The sequence below is a fragment of the Zingiber officinale genome, chromosome 11A (assembly GCF_018446385.1).
Source record: "Zingiber officinale cultivar Zhangliang chromosome 11A, Zo_v1.1, whole genome shotgun sequence".
Classification (NCBI taxonomy): Eukaryota; Viridiplantae; Streptophyta; class Magnoliopsida; order Zingiberales; family Zingiberaceae; genus Zingiber; species Zingiber officinale.
In genome coordinates, this window is record NC_056006.1 from 75,179,937 (window position 1) to 75,194,131 (window position 14,195).

General features: G+C 37.9%; 1 protein-coding gene, 1 long non-coding RNA gene and 1 pseudogene across 2 annotated transcripts; 1 reads left to right on the forward strand and 2 right to left on the reverse strand.

Moving 5' to 3' along the window:
* Window positions 1–777: 777 nt before the first annotated feature.
* LOC122032287 lies at window positions 778–2,318 on the reverse strand. The gene is made up of 3 exons (XR_006126020.1): window positions 2,302–2,318; window positions 2,062–2,171; window positions 778–1,968 (listed from the first exon to the last, which is right to left on the reverse strand). It is a non-coding gene; the product is annotated as an uncharacterized LOC122032287 (long non-coding RNA).
* A 324-nt stretch (window positions 2,319–2,642) lies between these two features.
* LOC122031472 lies at window positions 2,643–3,564 on the forward strand (annotated as a pseudogene).
* A 508-nt stretch (window positions 3,565–4,072) lies between these two features.
* On the reverse strand, window positions 4,073–6,836 carry LOC122031474 (photosynthetic NDH subunit of subcomplex B 1, chloroplastic-like). Its single transcript, XM_042590586.1, has 3 exons — window positions 6,823–6,836; window positions 4,354–4,912; window positions 4,073–4,234 (listed from the first exon to the last, which is right to left on the reverse strand). The coding sequence occupies exons 1-3, from the start codon at window positions 6,834–6,836 to the stop codon at window positions 4,073–4,075; spliced, it is 735 nt and encodes a 244-aa protein (XP_042446520.1).
* Window positions 6,837–14,195: the final 7,359 nt, after the last annotated feature.

Consider the following 14,195-nt stretch of genomic DNA (forward strand, 5'->3'; position numbering starts at 1 on the left):
TAACCGGTGTAGTATCACTTAATGACACCGTTTCATCAACGGTGTAAAACCGATGTAATATTGTATGTTAATAACACCAGTTTTGGCAGCGGTAAATGACCGATGTAATATTAGTTAATAATACCGGTTTTGCAGCGGTGGAAAACCGATGTAATATGTATATTTTTTAACAGCACAAATTTAATTTCCGAAACAATGGAAAACCGATAATAACAAAAAAAATACACAAATATTCACAAATTATACAAATATTCTTCATTCAATAATATCCATAAAATACACAAATATTCACAAATTATATAAATAATCTTCTTACAACAATATCCATAAAATATCCAAACATTCTTTTTACATCAAAAGCTAGCTAATAGATATCAAAATCAAGATAGAACATTCTTTTAACACATCAAGGTAGGACTGCACTTCAAATGTAATCTAGCATGCATTCACCCCACTCGAACCGCACTTCATCAATTTCAACTCTGGAGTACTTGAAATTTGTAAACTGTAAAAACACATAAATCCACCATATGTCAAATAACTAAAATAAATGTGTACATGTATCAAATAAAATAGAATACTGAGTTTTTAAAGGCTGCTGTGGAAGATAACGAATATAACATAGAATCTAAAACTTTCATATATGACACTTAGTATATGCTACTTAGAATATAACATAGATAATTTGCTCCTTCTAATTCAAGTGTACAGATTGATAATTAAGAACCAGCATCATACAACAACTTACTAGGCATGATAATGGTTGAACAAAGAAATATGACTACACAACAAATCCAGTGAAGAAAGCATAGAAGAACAAAGCTATTATTAAAGCATACCAAACTCTTATAAGTTGATTGAAAAGAAACTTATATTCTTCTTATAATTTGCAGAAGGAAGAGAGAAAGAGAGAGAATACTCTAAATTCTACTAAAAATTCTCTGATGAATGTTGATTTAGGATTAGATTTGACTACTGAATATAACAAATATTCTACAGTATTCAGAAATCAGAAGTAAGAACTCAGAGCAATTGGTATTAATATAAGTAGAACTGTCATCCTCACAATAGCTGAATTCTGAATATAAAATCCATGTGAACAAGATTAGATAAGACGCAATGTTTTGACCAAAATGCATAGTGATAGATATCCTACAAAATTGTTCCATTGATCAAGAGAAGGATGCAAAACAAGCCATTGCATTAAGTTAGTACTTTAAAGTCGAACGCGTACCTTGGATGATGAAACATCATCAGCAGAACCAGGCAATTGGAGCTCAATGTTAGATGTCGCGCAAACAGCAAATTCGAGTGTTATCAAGTGGTTAGCTTAGAGTTATTATATAATCAACAGGTAAAGATGGGACTCAACTCCAAGACCTTGTCAACAATTATAGTAACATCAACACAACCAGTTAAATAAATTGGAGTCGACTGGTAATCTGATAACAAGGAATAAACTTAGACCATAGCTGATGTAACTAATCTCTCAAGTGACAAAGAAATACGTAACTATGAACAAAGCATTCTAGAAAAGATCAAACAAAGACCAATGTCACTGTGCTCTAAGCGACAATTAATCAAACAATACAAGTGCATCCAAAATAATGTACACAAACTAGAGGCACTGGGAACAGGGGGCATTAGCAACTCACCTTGCAGGCTTCAATCCCGAACTGGAAGAGCTTAATTCCCATATTGGTTGAAATTTTCATGGGAAAAGAGTTTGGCTTTTTGTCTTCAATGCTTTCTTTTCAATCAACTTATATGACTACACAACTTACTTCTTTTGACAATGCTTGTGGATGGTTAGGTTGTAAAGCAAAGCATGACTTGGGAAAATTTATTAAAATGAAGTTATTCAACAAGGAAAAAAAACTTAAGAGAATAAAAATATCCAAATTAAAAAGTCACCCTATAATGTCCAGCGTCTTTGAGAGGATGTTCAACGTCTTTGAGAGCATTCCCCTTTTAATGTGCAAGAAAGTCGATCATTAACTAACCTGGCTCACCATCAAGAAGGATACCACATTTTGACATATTAGACCATTATCAACTTACCAGATTATTGTAAGCTTCAATAAAGGTAGAATCACAGTTGATAGCTTGCTTGTAATGCAGAATTGCCATGTCAAGTTGACTTTGTTCATAATAGATGCCAGCAAAGTTTCCTGCGTCCAGATATCCCCAATGCATAGTTGACATAATAAACTCTCTTCAGAGCATTGTTTGCAGCAAAGTTATCCACAAAATCAAAAAGAGATTAACAGTCCAGTGGAAAAATAGGAGTTATTGAATCACGTAGCATATTCCAGTGAAAGTATTCTGCAACAGTAATGTTATGAAGAACCTGAAATAAATAGAAAATGATTAAGAGTTCACACAAACAAGAACTACACATAGTAAATAAACTTCTCTTCTTTTGTATGCAAGTCAACAACCAATCATCATGTACTTCAAAAATCTACAATATCCACAGTTAACAACAAATTAACCATGCTTTTTTAGCGCATAACTTGTGGCAGAGAACAATACCATATAGCATCCTACCAAAAACTATTATATGATTCCTCAAGTCAAAGATGTCACAATAGTTCATATTTATACTCTATCAACCTGCATCCACAAGACCTACTAAAACAATGAAGAATGGCAATAAACCATTTGTCTTCCAAAAAAGAAGCAACTCAATCAAGACTTCAAACATCGAGGCCTTGTTCAGACTCCAAACATCGTTAGCAGCTAACCGAATCACAGCAATCAAAGCTAACCGAATCACAGCGTTAATGCTAGTAGAACAATTATCAGCTGGTTCGCAGGAAGTGAAGGCTGTCGCAGCCCGTGAACTCCGATTAATGGCAAAAACCGGGAAGGAGAATAGGTCTTTCATTGCAGAGGGTGGAGCAATCCCAGCTCTCTACCGGCTTTTCTGATCTACAAATCCAGTTGCTCAAGAGAATGCCCTGACTGCAATATTGAACATATCTATTCATGATGAAAACAAGAGAAAGATTATGGAGGAGAATGGTTGTTTGGAATTAATAGTATATTCTGAGATATGGGTTAACTACTGAGGCAAGGGAGAATGCAGCTGCTACATTGTTCAGCCTCTCTGCTATCCATGACTTCAAGAAGATGATTATGGATGAGCATGGTGCTGTTGCAGCACTAGCTAATTTGCTGATGCAGGGAAGCCCAAGGGGAAAGAAAGATGCAGTGATGGCCTTGTTTAATCTTTCGACCCATCCTGAGAGCTGGTCCCAAATGTTGAATATGGGAGCAGTTTCAGCCCTGGCAGGAGCTTTGAGAGATGAAATTGTTGTTGAGGAGGCTGCTGGAGCTCTGACATTGCTTATGAGGCATCACATTCTGGCGCAGACAATTGCAAGTGAGGATACTGCAATCACAAATCTGGTAGGGTTAATGAAAAGGGGCAACCCTAAGGCAAAGGAGAATGCAATTGCAGCTTTGCAAGAAATGTGCAGACGTGGAGGATTAAATGTGATACAGAATGTAGCTAAGATGGCAATGTTTAGTGGTTTAATTGAGACCATCTTGCTCTGACATTGTTTACCTGCATCAGTACTAAAAACTGATTCCACAGCACACCTTGTTCTAATAGTACATGATCTGCTCTCCAATTCTTCTCTTATCTACTTATAATAAGCATCAACTTTGAGTCAAAAGTTTACAAAGAATGAGTTCAAACACTCGGGGAGAGGTAATACCTTGTCGACGTAGCACTGTGAACGTGACTTGACAGTGAGCCATTGTGGACGGCCGAATAGCTGAAATGTGAATGGAAGCATTAGAGAGATCATAATAAGGGAGAAGGGAAATGGAGAAACAAGGATGCTAAGTTGAATAAGCTCTAGCAAACAACAAAACTTTTGACAACACAGAAGATACATCACTAAGCATGTAACATGCAACAACAAAAGAACAATCATTCCTAACCATTCCTCCATTTCATCATACCTGAAACACCACAAGTATCACAAATGAACAATCCACAACAAAAAAAGATTTTTTTGTTTGTTTGTTTAGAATTGAGGAATCAATGGTGGTTGCCTCACATGTGGTATCCATGTTCGGAGAGGTTCATGGTTGGAGAAGTGAAGGTCTCTGTGAGCAGCATGCTTGTGCCTGCTGCATTGACATTAGGGTACACGTAGCTTACTTTGTCCCGAGCAGATGCCATGAACAGGAATGCCGCATGGCCAAGTCCAGCAAGCTTGGTCGACAAGATCAAATCATAGTATCAATTCTGTCAACAAATTCGTAAAAAGCTAGTGAGATTTCTGCTGTCATTCCATTTCAAGGATCATGTGTTTTCCCCCCTTTCATTTGTACCTTTAACAAACCGATCATGTTGACGTACTCCGCCGGCTCCGGGAAATCTTCGTCGGGGTCATACACATTTGCCCACCTCACATTCTTGTTCACCTCGTACACCTGCTTCCCCCTGGGCAAGGCAACGACATCGATCTGCACGCCTGGGTACCTATCCTTGATGAGCTGGATCACGGGGAAGAAGAGGAGGTTCTCGTAGACTCCGTCGAAGATGACGCAGTAGCAGAGGCGCACGTCACCGCAGACCTTGGAGGCGAGCGAGGCGAGCGAGGCGAGCTCGACGTTGAATCCCATGGGAAACTTGAGGAAGCCGTAGGGGTTGGAGGGGTTGTCTGGAGGGCGAGGGTCCTCCTCCTGCTTTCCGTCGACGAAGAGGGATCCGTACTTGATGTCGGGGTCCTCTCCGCAGTCGAAGGGGTCGAGCCAAGGGTTCTTCTTCTTCTTCGCGGCGGTGGCGACGAATCGGAGCCGTCCTCGTTGAGGATGGTACGTCGAGGAAGAGGATAGGGCATGGGTGTGGATTGGGGAAGGGAATGTGTGGGAGATGGGGAAGGAAAAGCTACAGAATGAGAAGAAGGTGTTTAGGTTTAGGTTTAGGCTGAGAGAGATGGTCAGAGGAAGGGGCGCGATATAGGTTTAGGTTTGGAGGGAACTTTGCAAATTTTGACTAGTGGAAAAATTAAAATATTTTATTTTGGTTCATTAACATCGGATTTTAAAAACCGCTGTTAAAACTGGTGTCTATTAACGAAAAAAAGGCGCTCATAGACATCGGCTAAAAAACCGATGTCTATGAGCGAAAATCTGCGCTCATAGACACCGGTTTTTGGAAAAATCGGTGTAAAATACTCAAAGACATCGGTTTTTGCTTAAAACTGTTGTTGTTCCACCGATATCTATGAGGGGTTTTCTTGTAGTGCACGATCAACTATTAGGGGTATAAAGTCTCCGGTTCCCATTAAGGAAGTCTGGCAAGTCACTCCTTAAGGTCCCCGATCAACTATCGCTGAGCGGAGGAAGCACGCTCGAATAGTACTGAGCGGAGGAAGCATGCTCAACTATTAGGGGTTTAAAGTCTCCTATTCCCCTTAAGGAAGCCAGACCAGTCACACCTTAAGGTCCCCGATCGACTGTCGCTGAGCGGAGGAAGCACGCTTGAATAGTACTGAGTGGAGGAAGAACGCTCAACTTTTAGGGGTTTAAAGTCTCCGATTCCCCTTAAGGAAGCCAGGCCGGTCACTCCTTAGGGTCCCTGATCGACGGTCGCTGAGCGAAGGAAGCACCCTCGAATAGTACTGAGCAGAGGAAGTACGCTCAACTATTAGGGGTTTAAAGTCTCCGGTTCCCCTTAAGGAAGCCAGGCCGGTTACTCCTTAAGGTCCCCGATCGACTGTCAATGAGCGGAGGAAGCACGCTCGAATGGTAGTGTGCGGAGGAAGCACGTTCAACTATTAGGGGTTTAAAGTCTCCGGTTCCCCTTATGGAAGCTAGGTCGGCCACTCCTTAAGGTCCCCGATCGAGAAAAAAAAAATCATAAACTTGAAAAGTTACATCGAGAACAAAAAATCATAAAATACGAAACAACAAAAACATACCTCGTAAACCTCTGACTCTGATACCAATAAATTATCACGCCCCAAGAGTAATGTTATTCGATGAAAATCGGATAGCTCAACCCCTGTAATAATGACAATTAAAACTTAGATACATAGCTAAATGGCTAAATAAGAATAATAATATCTGCCCACAGGCTGGAAATAAATACAACCACAAAAGATAAAAGGTAGCCCACACAGCTGGATAAAAAATATAGCAGAAAGCATAAAGTAAACATATAAATCCAAAATAACTGACTACGAGCCGACCTAGCTTAACACAACAACATCAAAACAATTACAAGAAGCCACAAGGCTAAACTCCATGCAGAAGATACATATTACATGTACATGTCTAAAACCAATAATATGAGTGGAAGCAATAACAAAAGACGTCACTCAATGTGACATGAGACTGATCGACAGAATCTCCAAACAACTCCATAAATCCTCTTCTTGCTCCTTGGTGAAAGAAAAACAAATAAAAGGGGTGGTGAGTGCAAGTGACTCAGTGGATAAAGGTCATAGACAATGCATAAACATAATATGTATAGAGATTCAAAGGTATACAATCTCATAGAAAAATGATCAACAAGTATAATAGTAATGCCATAATCAGTGTTGATACTTGAATGGTGTGCCGAGCACCTAATAACTGCAAGTGCAAGAGTGAATCTACAACATAACTGCTCATAAATACTAAAGCATCATATACGGTATATCCAACTACCAATAAGCAAGTCAATGTGAAGTACATAGAATAGGCAAATCTCAACCATATGTAAATATATCACCGACATATGGATATAATCAATCACAAGCATATGCAATCACTTATCATATGCATATGTACGACATGGTCTCTTCCGCTCACTTCTCAGCTACCATGACCCCTGTATAGTCGAGAGGCCGGGACAATGACCACTGTACACACTACCAACAGCCACTGCTCCTAAGTGGTGTGAGTGAACAGTTTACTGAGTAGCTATCTAGCTATATAGCAACGGGGTCCTTGCTGCTCACAACTCTAGCTAACACAACTTCTGAGTGAAGCGAGTTGGGTATGTCAGGACAAGCTGCACTCACTCCAAGCACACTATCCTGAGCGGTAGAGTGAGCAACAATGGCTAACGACTCTCTCAACCACAAGGGAGACATAGTCACTGGCATGCATGAAATACTATGATGAGCAATATGCAAATAATCATTACCACAGATATAGCAAACAGCTATACCATAGTATAATCAGCATGCCCAGTAGATGTTTATACAACAAAAAATGGAAATAAACAAGATATCCAGTAACTACTAAATATCATAGATGACCAATGATAGACTGTATACTTATGGAATCGATCATCTCAAAGATCAAGAAACCAAGTGTCAAGCTCATGAAATAATACGAGTGCAGTCAAGGTAAATATAACAACCTATCTAAACATAGATCATGCATTAAGGTCAAATTACTACAGAAACAAATCAAGAAGTACTTGGCTCTATGTGTGTAATCCGTTCTAGATAACTCCCACATCATGTCTCTCTAGTCAGAGCCTTGCATCAGTATATACAATTTAGTAATCTTCATATGAATTAAATAGCTCAATCCAATCCCCTAAACTAATTAGAATGACCCTAATCGTATCACGATATTCGCTTACACCCCGAAGAGATGTTTAGATCTCTCTAATCTCATTTTTTTCATTTGATTAGGTTGAATTCCCCAACTAAGCCTAATTATTTTGCAACTAAATAAGACTAGCTGATCCCTAACGATTCTACACCCAATCTGGATTTACATTCATGCACAAATCAACACAATACAAACCCAAATCCAATCTCACAACTGTTGACTTCTGGCCGGAGAAGCTTGCTACCAGAAATTGATGCCTGAGATCAACGGTGTCGGTGATGTGGGTTGTGGCGTCCCATGACAGATAGGGGAAAGAAAACGATGACTGACTGGATCGGGTTATGGCACAGGCGGAGTGTAGGAAAGGGTGATGGTGGTGTTATCCAAAGATAGGGCAAGACTCGATGGAGCTTGTGGGCTGCCGCTGTGTGGGTCAGCTCCTGGTCGAGGCCACCATCTAGGAACGATAGGCTAGCCTAGGAGATCAGCTAGGCTCGGCGTCAGGTAGTCGACGTCGTGCGAAGGGAGGCAGCGTCCATGACAGTCGGGTGGAGGGTGGAGAGGCGATCGAGTGAAGTGATCGGTGATCGACGACATCGAGGGATCAGGAGATGAGAAGAGGGTTGCATCGACAGTCGACCGGCGGCGTCGAGCAGTAGGTGGCGATGAAGTTGTGCAGACAACGAAGAGGGATCAAGCGAGAGGGGAAAATTGCGAGGGAAGGAATAGGTATTGGGTGAAAAATGAAAAAGAAAAGAAAGGGAATTCTAATAAATAAACTTCTCCACGTTTAATTATAATAGCTAAAATAGATTTCCTTTATCCGGTTTATCCCCGTAACGTATAAAAAGATTCCTTTTAAATTCAAAAATAATTTTATAAATTCTTTAAAAATTTCATAAGATTATTCATCAAATAATCATATTATTTAATTACTATTTAGTTGTAGTATTTAACATAGTCATTATCTAGTTCCAACTAGGACTTTAATAATATCAAGTGATATACTCCATCACACTTAATATCAACTTATTAGATCTTAACAAACTTAACGTTCACCTTAATCATACATCCAAATTTGGGTTCAATATTGTGCTCTTAGCACCAACATATAGTCCTTGTCAAATTTCAACAATGGTACGACACTCATCAAAATAGCAAATATTAAGTCTAACTTGAATATTTTGATAATTTTGTCAAGTATATCAAAACTATTAATGTCCAAATTTAACCCTATGAACGATCTCCTCCTTACTCAAACCTCCTTGTCTACTATTGATTTTAGAAATAAAATCAATTGGTTTTAGTTTAATAATTAACTTTAAATTTAAGAAGTGATTTATCCGATTAATCCACGGATTCCACCAGCATTTATTTGATTTGATTTTCAATTTATTTTCTTACACAAACTTACACATTCCCATCTTTTTTAACTATTCATCTTCTCCACTTCCCTCGTTGGAGAGGAACTTGAGCATCAAAATATTTGAGTCAGAACACTCCTAGCCTCAATTTTGAATCTCTCTTCATTCTCGGGCATAGTAGGGGTTCTTGGTGATCCAGCTAGGGGTGGCAATTTCTAACCTGATACAAAAACATGACCCGAACCGAATACGAAAAAATCAAGTTAGGCTTACGTCTTTTTGGGATTAGATTCGGGTCGACCTGATTAACACGATTAGTAAACGGATTAGGTTCGGATTAACCTGAAATAACCCGATTACAATTTGTGAACCTATTTATAAATATTTTCAAGTCAGATTATGGTTGAGTTCGGGTTAAAATAAGCATATTTTAATAGAATAAGTCATTTAGGGTCGGGTTCAGGTTGAGTTCGGGTTAGGACGAGCATGTTTTTATAAATGAGTAATTTCAGGTCAGGTCGGGTTTAGGTTGGATTAGGATTGTGGGTCATTTCAGGTCAGGTTCAAGTCAAATATAGATAAATGGGCAGGATCCAGGTCGAATAATTTGACCCAAAATATTAATCATGTCAGGTTTGGATTTTGATATTCCAACCCGTCAACCCAAACATACTAACATGAATCTAACCCAAATTGCCACCCCTAGATCCGGCTCCCTCCTTTTTTTTTCCTTGAAAACTTGACGATTCCGACAACATAGAAGACAGGTCACTGATACCTTATCTATCGACGACCCGCCCACAGGAATAGCTACAATTTCACTATAGAAATAAAATAAATAGGTTTTAGCTAACATGGCTCGACCAGTTGGCGTGCTTCAGCTCAACTTTGGGATACGTTTTCCAGTCTGGGCGCCTAGACCAACTCCGGGCGCTTGGACCGTCCGGGTGCCTGCAGCACCTGCCTGGGTGGGCTGGTCCTAGCGCATGGACTAGCTCCAGGCACCCAGAGTCCAGGTACTTGGATCCCTTCCGAGTGCCCGGACTCCCCTTTTCTTCAGTAGCTTCTTCCCTTATAAAAGAGTTAGTCCAGGCAACAAAAATATATTTACCTAGCAAAACAGAGTTAACACAAAACAAAAAAATAGTACTAATTAGATCCTATACCTCGAGACCAGGATCTAGTCAAGGTCTCAACTTAGTTTTTCAAATGGACTTAAGTTGGACCGACGCCTACAATTCCCTTAGCGGGGAACACATCCTCATTAAATCTCTCTTCCAGTTGCTTACCTCCACTTACCAACTATAGTCGCTTGACTTGCCTTTGATCAACCAGGTCTTCCCACTAGTTGTCAGGTTAGCAGACTCAACTAAACTTTGGCCGATTGACAGGTCCCACAGACCTAACCGGACTTCTCGCCAAATGTCGGGCCCCGCGGACCTATTTGGACTTCGTACAAGCTATCGTGTCCCACAGACATAGCTAGATTTCATCCTGGTGTCAGGTCCTCCAGACTCATCAACTCCTGCACACTTGGTAAAAAGGTTAGACAAATAACACATCTAACTTTAATCTATTTGTCATACATCAAAACCAGATTATTAGTGCAACCTGCACCAATAATCTTTTCCTTTTTGATGTAATGACAACCTAGGTTAAAATTAGAAAAAAAAATATATAATTAAGCAAGCATTAGAAATTAAATAAGGTGAGTTAACATGATTTGATGATTTTTCTAACCTAATCCACTATCCTCCCCCCCTTTGGTATACATAAAAAATAACACACGAAACATAATTAAATAAAGGTTTAGCAAAAAGGACTTTACAAACTTAGTTTTAAAGTAAATTTTCAAATAATTATGGCAAGTACTTCAAAGAAATTTGAAAATAAAGTTTTGAAAACCAACTACTTCAAATAAACAGTGCTATCTTTTGCAAGTGAAGTTTTCAAATAAAAATGCGCTGCAAAGATAAAAACACAAGGTCATGTTGGGGAGGAAATAAATATTTTCAAGAAATTTTTGCAAGGCTTTTCAAATAATTTAGTAAAACAATTTATAGAATAGTATTGAAATGATTTTATATAATGACTTTGTAAAAATATTATGAAAGAAATTATCAGGAAAAGTTTGAAAAGAGTTTCAAAATTTTGTAAATATTTTTCAAATGTTTAAATTTTTCAAAAAATATTTTGCAAAAAATTTGAAAAAAAAACTAAGTTTTAAAATGTTTTGCATATGTTAAAAAAACTTTTTGAAAAATGACACTTTTAAAAATAACTTTCAAATGTTGATAGATAATATTAAAAATGCAAATAATATTGAATACAAACAAATGTAAATGATAACAATAAAAATATAATCAAGTCACACGTAGTTAAATAAAGTGATTCTTATTTCTTATTTTTTTTTCTTTTAAGAAAGCCTTAGAAAATGTGGAAAACTTTGCAGAAAAAAATTTAAAAATTAAGCACAAATATAACATGTAACATAGATAAAATGAAAAAAAAAATGTGGAACCGCCACATCAGCGGCCCCCCTAGAGCCGGTCCCACGGATATGGAGGGAGGTAAATGCAGGTACACAGGTGGAAAGTGCATAGCGGAGACGTTAACCCCAGGCAGTGGCACCCCGAGGATCGACCCCTGGACCTTTCAGCCACAGAACCATGCACTCCCCATCTGTGCTACGCCCTGGGGACAACATAGATAAAATGAAAGATTACATTAGGTGTTGCTGATTGGAAATAAAGTGCTAGTTGCATCATGTCGATATCACAACACAGAGAGCACAGGAGCACTAGAGCACGAGAATGAAACAAATGAGTGCGATGAGTGAATTGGTGAATTTCAAACTCTGCCTCGAGACCTTTTACAGTCTTATTTTATTGCTGACACTAGACGTGGTATCCTCCGATCAACCTAAGGCTCCTCGATCGCAAGAAAGGTTCTAACGTGGCATTTCACCATCATTTATTTGATTGGTTTCTAATTTATTTTCTTATACAGACTTACAAATTCAGATATTTTTTAATTATTCATCTTCTCCACCTCCCTTATCGGAGAGTAACTTGAGCATTGAAATGACGGAGCCAAGACAATCTTAATCCTCAATTTTGAATCTCTCTCTTTCTCTCAATTTTGTCCATTGCTTCATCGTATCTTTTTGTATTGTAGTACATATTACATGTTCTCGCATCATATTGAGCAAACAAATTGTCAATATTAATTCTTTGGATCATGATCTTGTTGTTTTGCTTTGCTTTGCCTTAAATCATCCCCTAGTGCGTTCTGGATCACAATCTGTTCAAATTCTGAACGACACTCAAATTCATTCCACACTGCATGATTGATCTTTTAGTTAGGATCTTATTAATTTTTAAGTGTTTTTGAAAAATTGTAATCAAGACTTGGAATACAAAGACCTCAAAATATTTCGCTTTATTTGTAGAAGAATATAAATGCTAAAAATTTCTTTTCATCGATAATGATATATTTGAATCGCATTATATCTATTAAAACCTTACAAAACATGTAGAGGATCTAGTGATCATCATCGATATGGCTATGATACTAAAATTGAGTGCAATGACGACCGAAGGTTGACCTAAGTCAAAAGTCAATGCTATTGTCCCTTATTTGTCAGAGAAATACCTATAATCGCAACAGAAGGATCTTCTATTTATATGTTAGAACTGAATTCGAAATTCGATGACCGTATTTCTACATTCCTATGCACAACGGAAATTTAAAATTTTATTTGTGATTTAACAATTAAATCAAAGGAGTGTTCGTATGATTTTAAAAATAAACATAAGCATGATCTTTATCTAAGTATGCATTACAATATAACCGTATAAGTAAGATCCTAAAAGCATAACAAAGATACACTGTCATGTGATTGATTCATATAATGTTAATTTAATCATTTTATTTATACATACTAAACTATCTAAAATAAACATATTAGATCCTTTAAGCATAACATAAATAAAACTATTAACATGCATTAACATAAATATGAATCATAGTACAAGCATAAACATACCTTCCAAATAGCCTGTGTTTGGGATGACTCCAACTATTCCGGTTGTAGCAAAATAGCTTCTCGTTGTTGTCACGAGCTCGTACTTCCTTCGTCTAATCCAGTCCACGATCGAAGTCTTCTTTCCAACACTTGATCGCACTAGAGATCAAGTATCATTTTTCGTTAAGACGATCAAAACGACTTCCTTGAAGATGAGGAAGGGGTTGCCCAATTACCCTTCTCAAGGGGATGTCTAATAGCCCTCAACAAGGAGCTACACCTTCCGAAATTCTGCAAGAAGGTAGGCGCCAGTAATACTTCTCGAAGAGGAGAAGTAACAACAAGGGGATGAAACTTTTCGATGGAAGAGAGCGAAGAAAATTTTTATCTTCTTATTTGGAAGTGGCTCCTGAAAACTCTCAAGAAGAAGAGAGATTCTGCTGTCCGAATTCTCACTCACAGCACCTCACGGAAAAAGGGGGAAAAAAACAATTCGTATGTTGCTGCCATACTGCAAGAAGAAGAAAAAAAATCTCTTTTCCTTAATATCTTAAATAGCAAGCCAAACAAAAAAATGTGGAGTGAGTGTATTAGTGGAGGTAATGGGTGAGTGGGAAAGTGGAGGAAAAGGAAAAACGTGGATGGGTGAAGGAAAAAGAAAAATCAAAATAAATTTCCCCTTTTCTTTTTCATTACACGTAGAACCAACATCCTCTTTATATATATATATATATATATATATAGATTTTTATTTTCATAATGCAATTTAATTATAATTGCATTTCTTTCTTGGGTTTAAACTTTTAAAGCCCAATATCTCTTCCATCTTGATTTATTGGATTTTTCTAGAACCTAATAATTTGAGTTCATTGTAATCATATCAGCGATCCAATATCGTTGATGCGGCAAACATACTTGCTCGCTATTACAATGATATAAATCAAATTTATATACTTTGTGTGGAACTCTTCCACTCTCCTTGTTCCATTGATTGTAAATCACTCTAATATTTGATCATATCAAATTTTATTTGCCAACACACTGTTTGATCATATCAAACTTTATTTGCCAAATTCAACTACTTGAATTTGACTTTCTCAATGGGAAATAGGGAAACCAATACTTGTGTGACTCTCAATGGTTCAGGGATACAACTAGCCATGGATTCACAACTTTTTTGTGAATCACGACTATACTTGTCCTTTATTCGGGCATACCCTTAATAG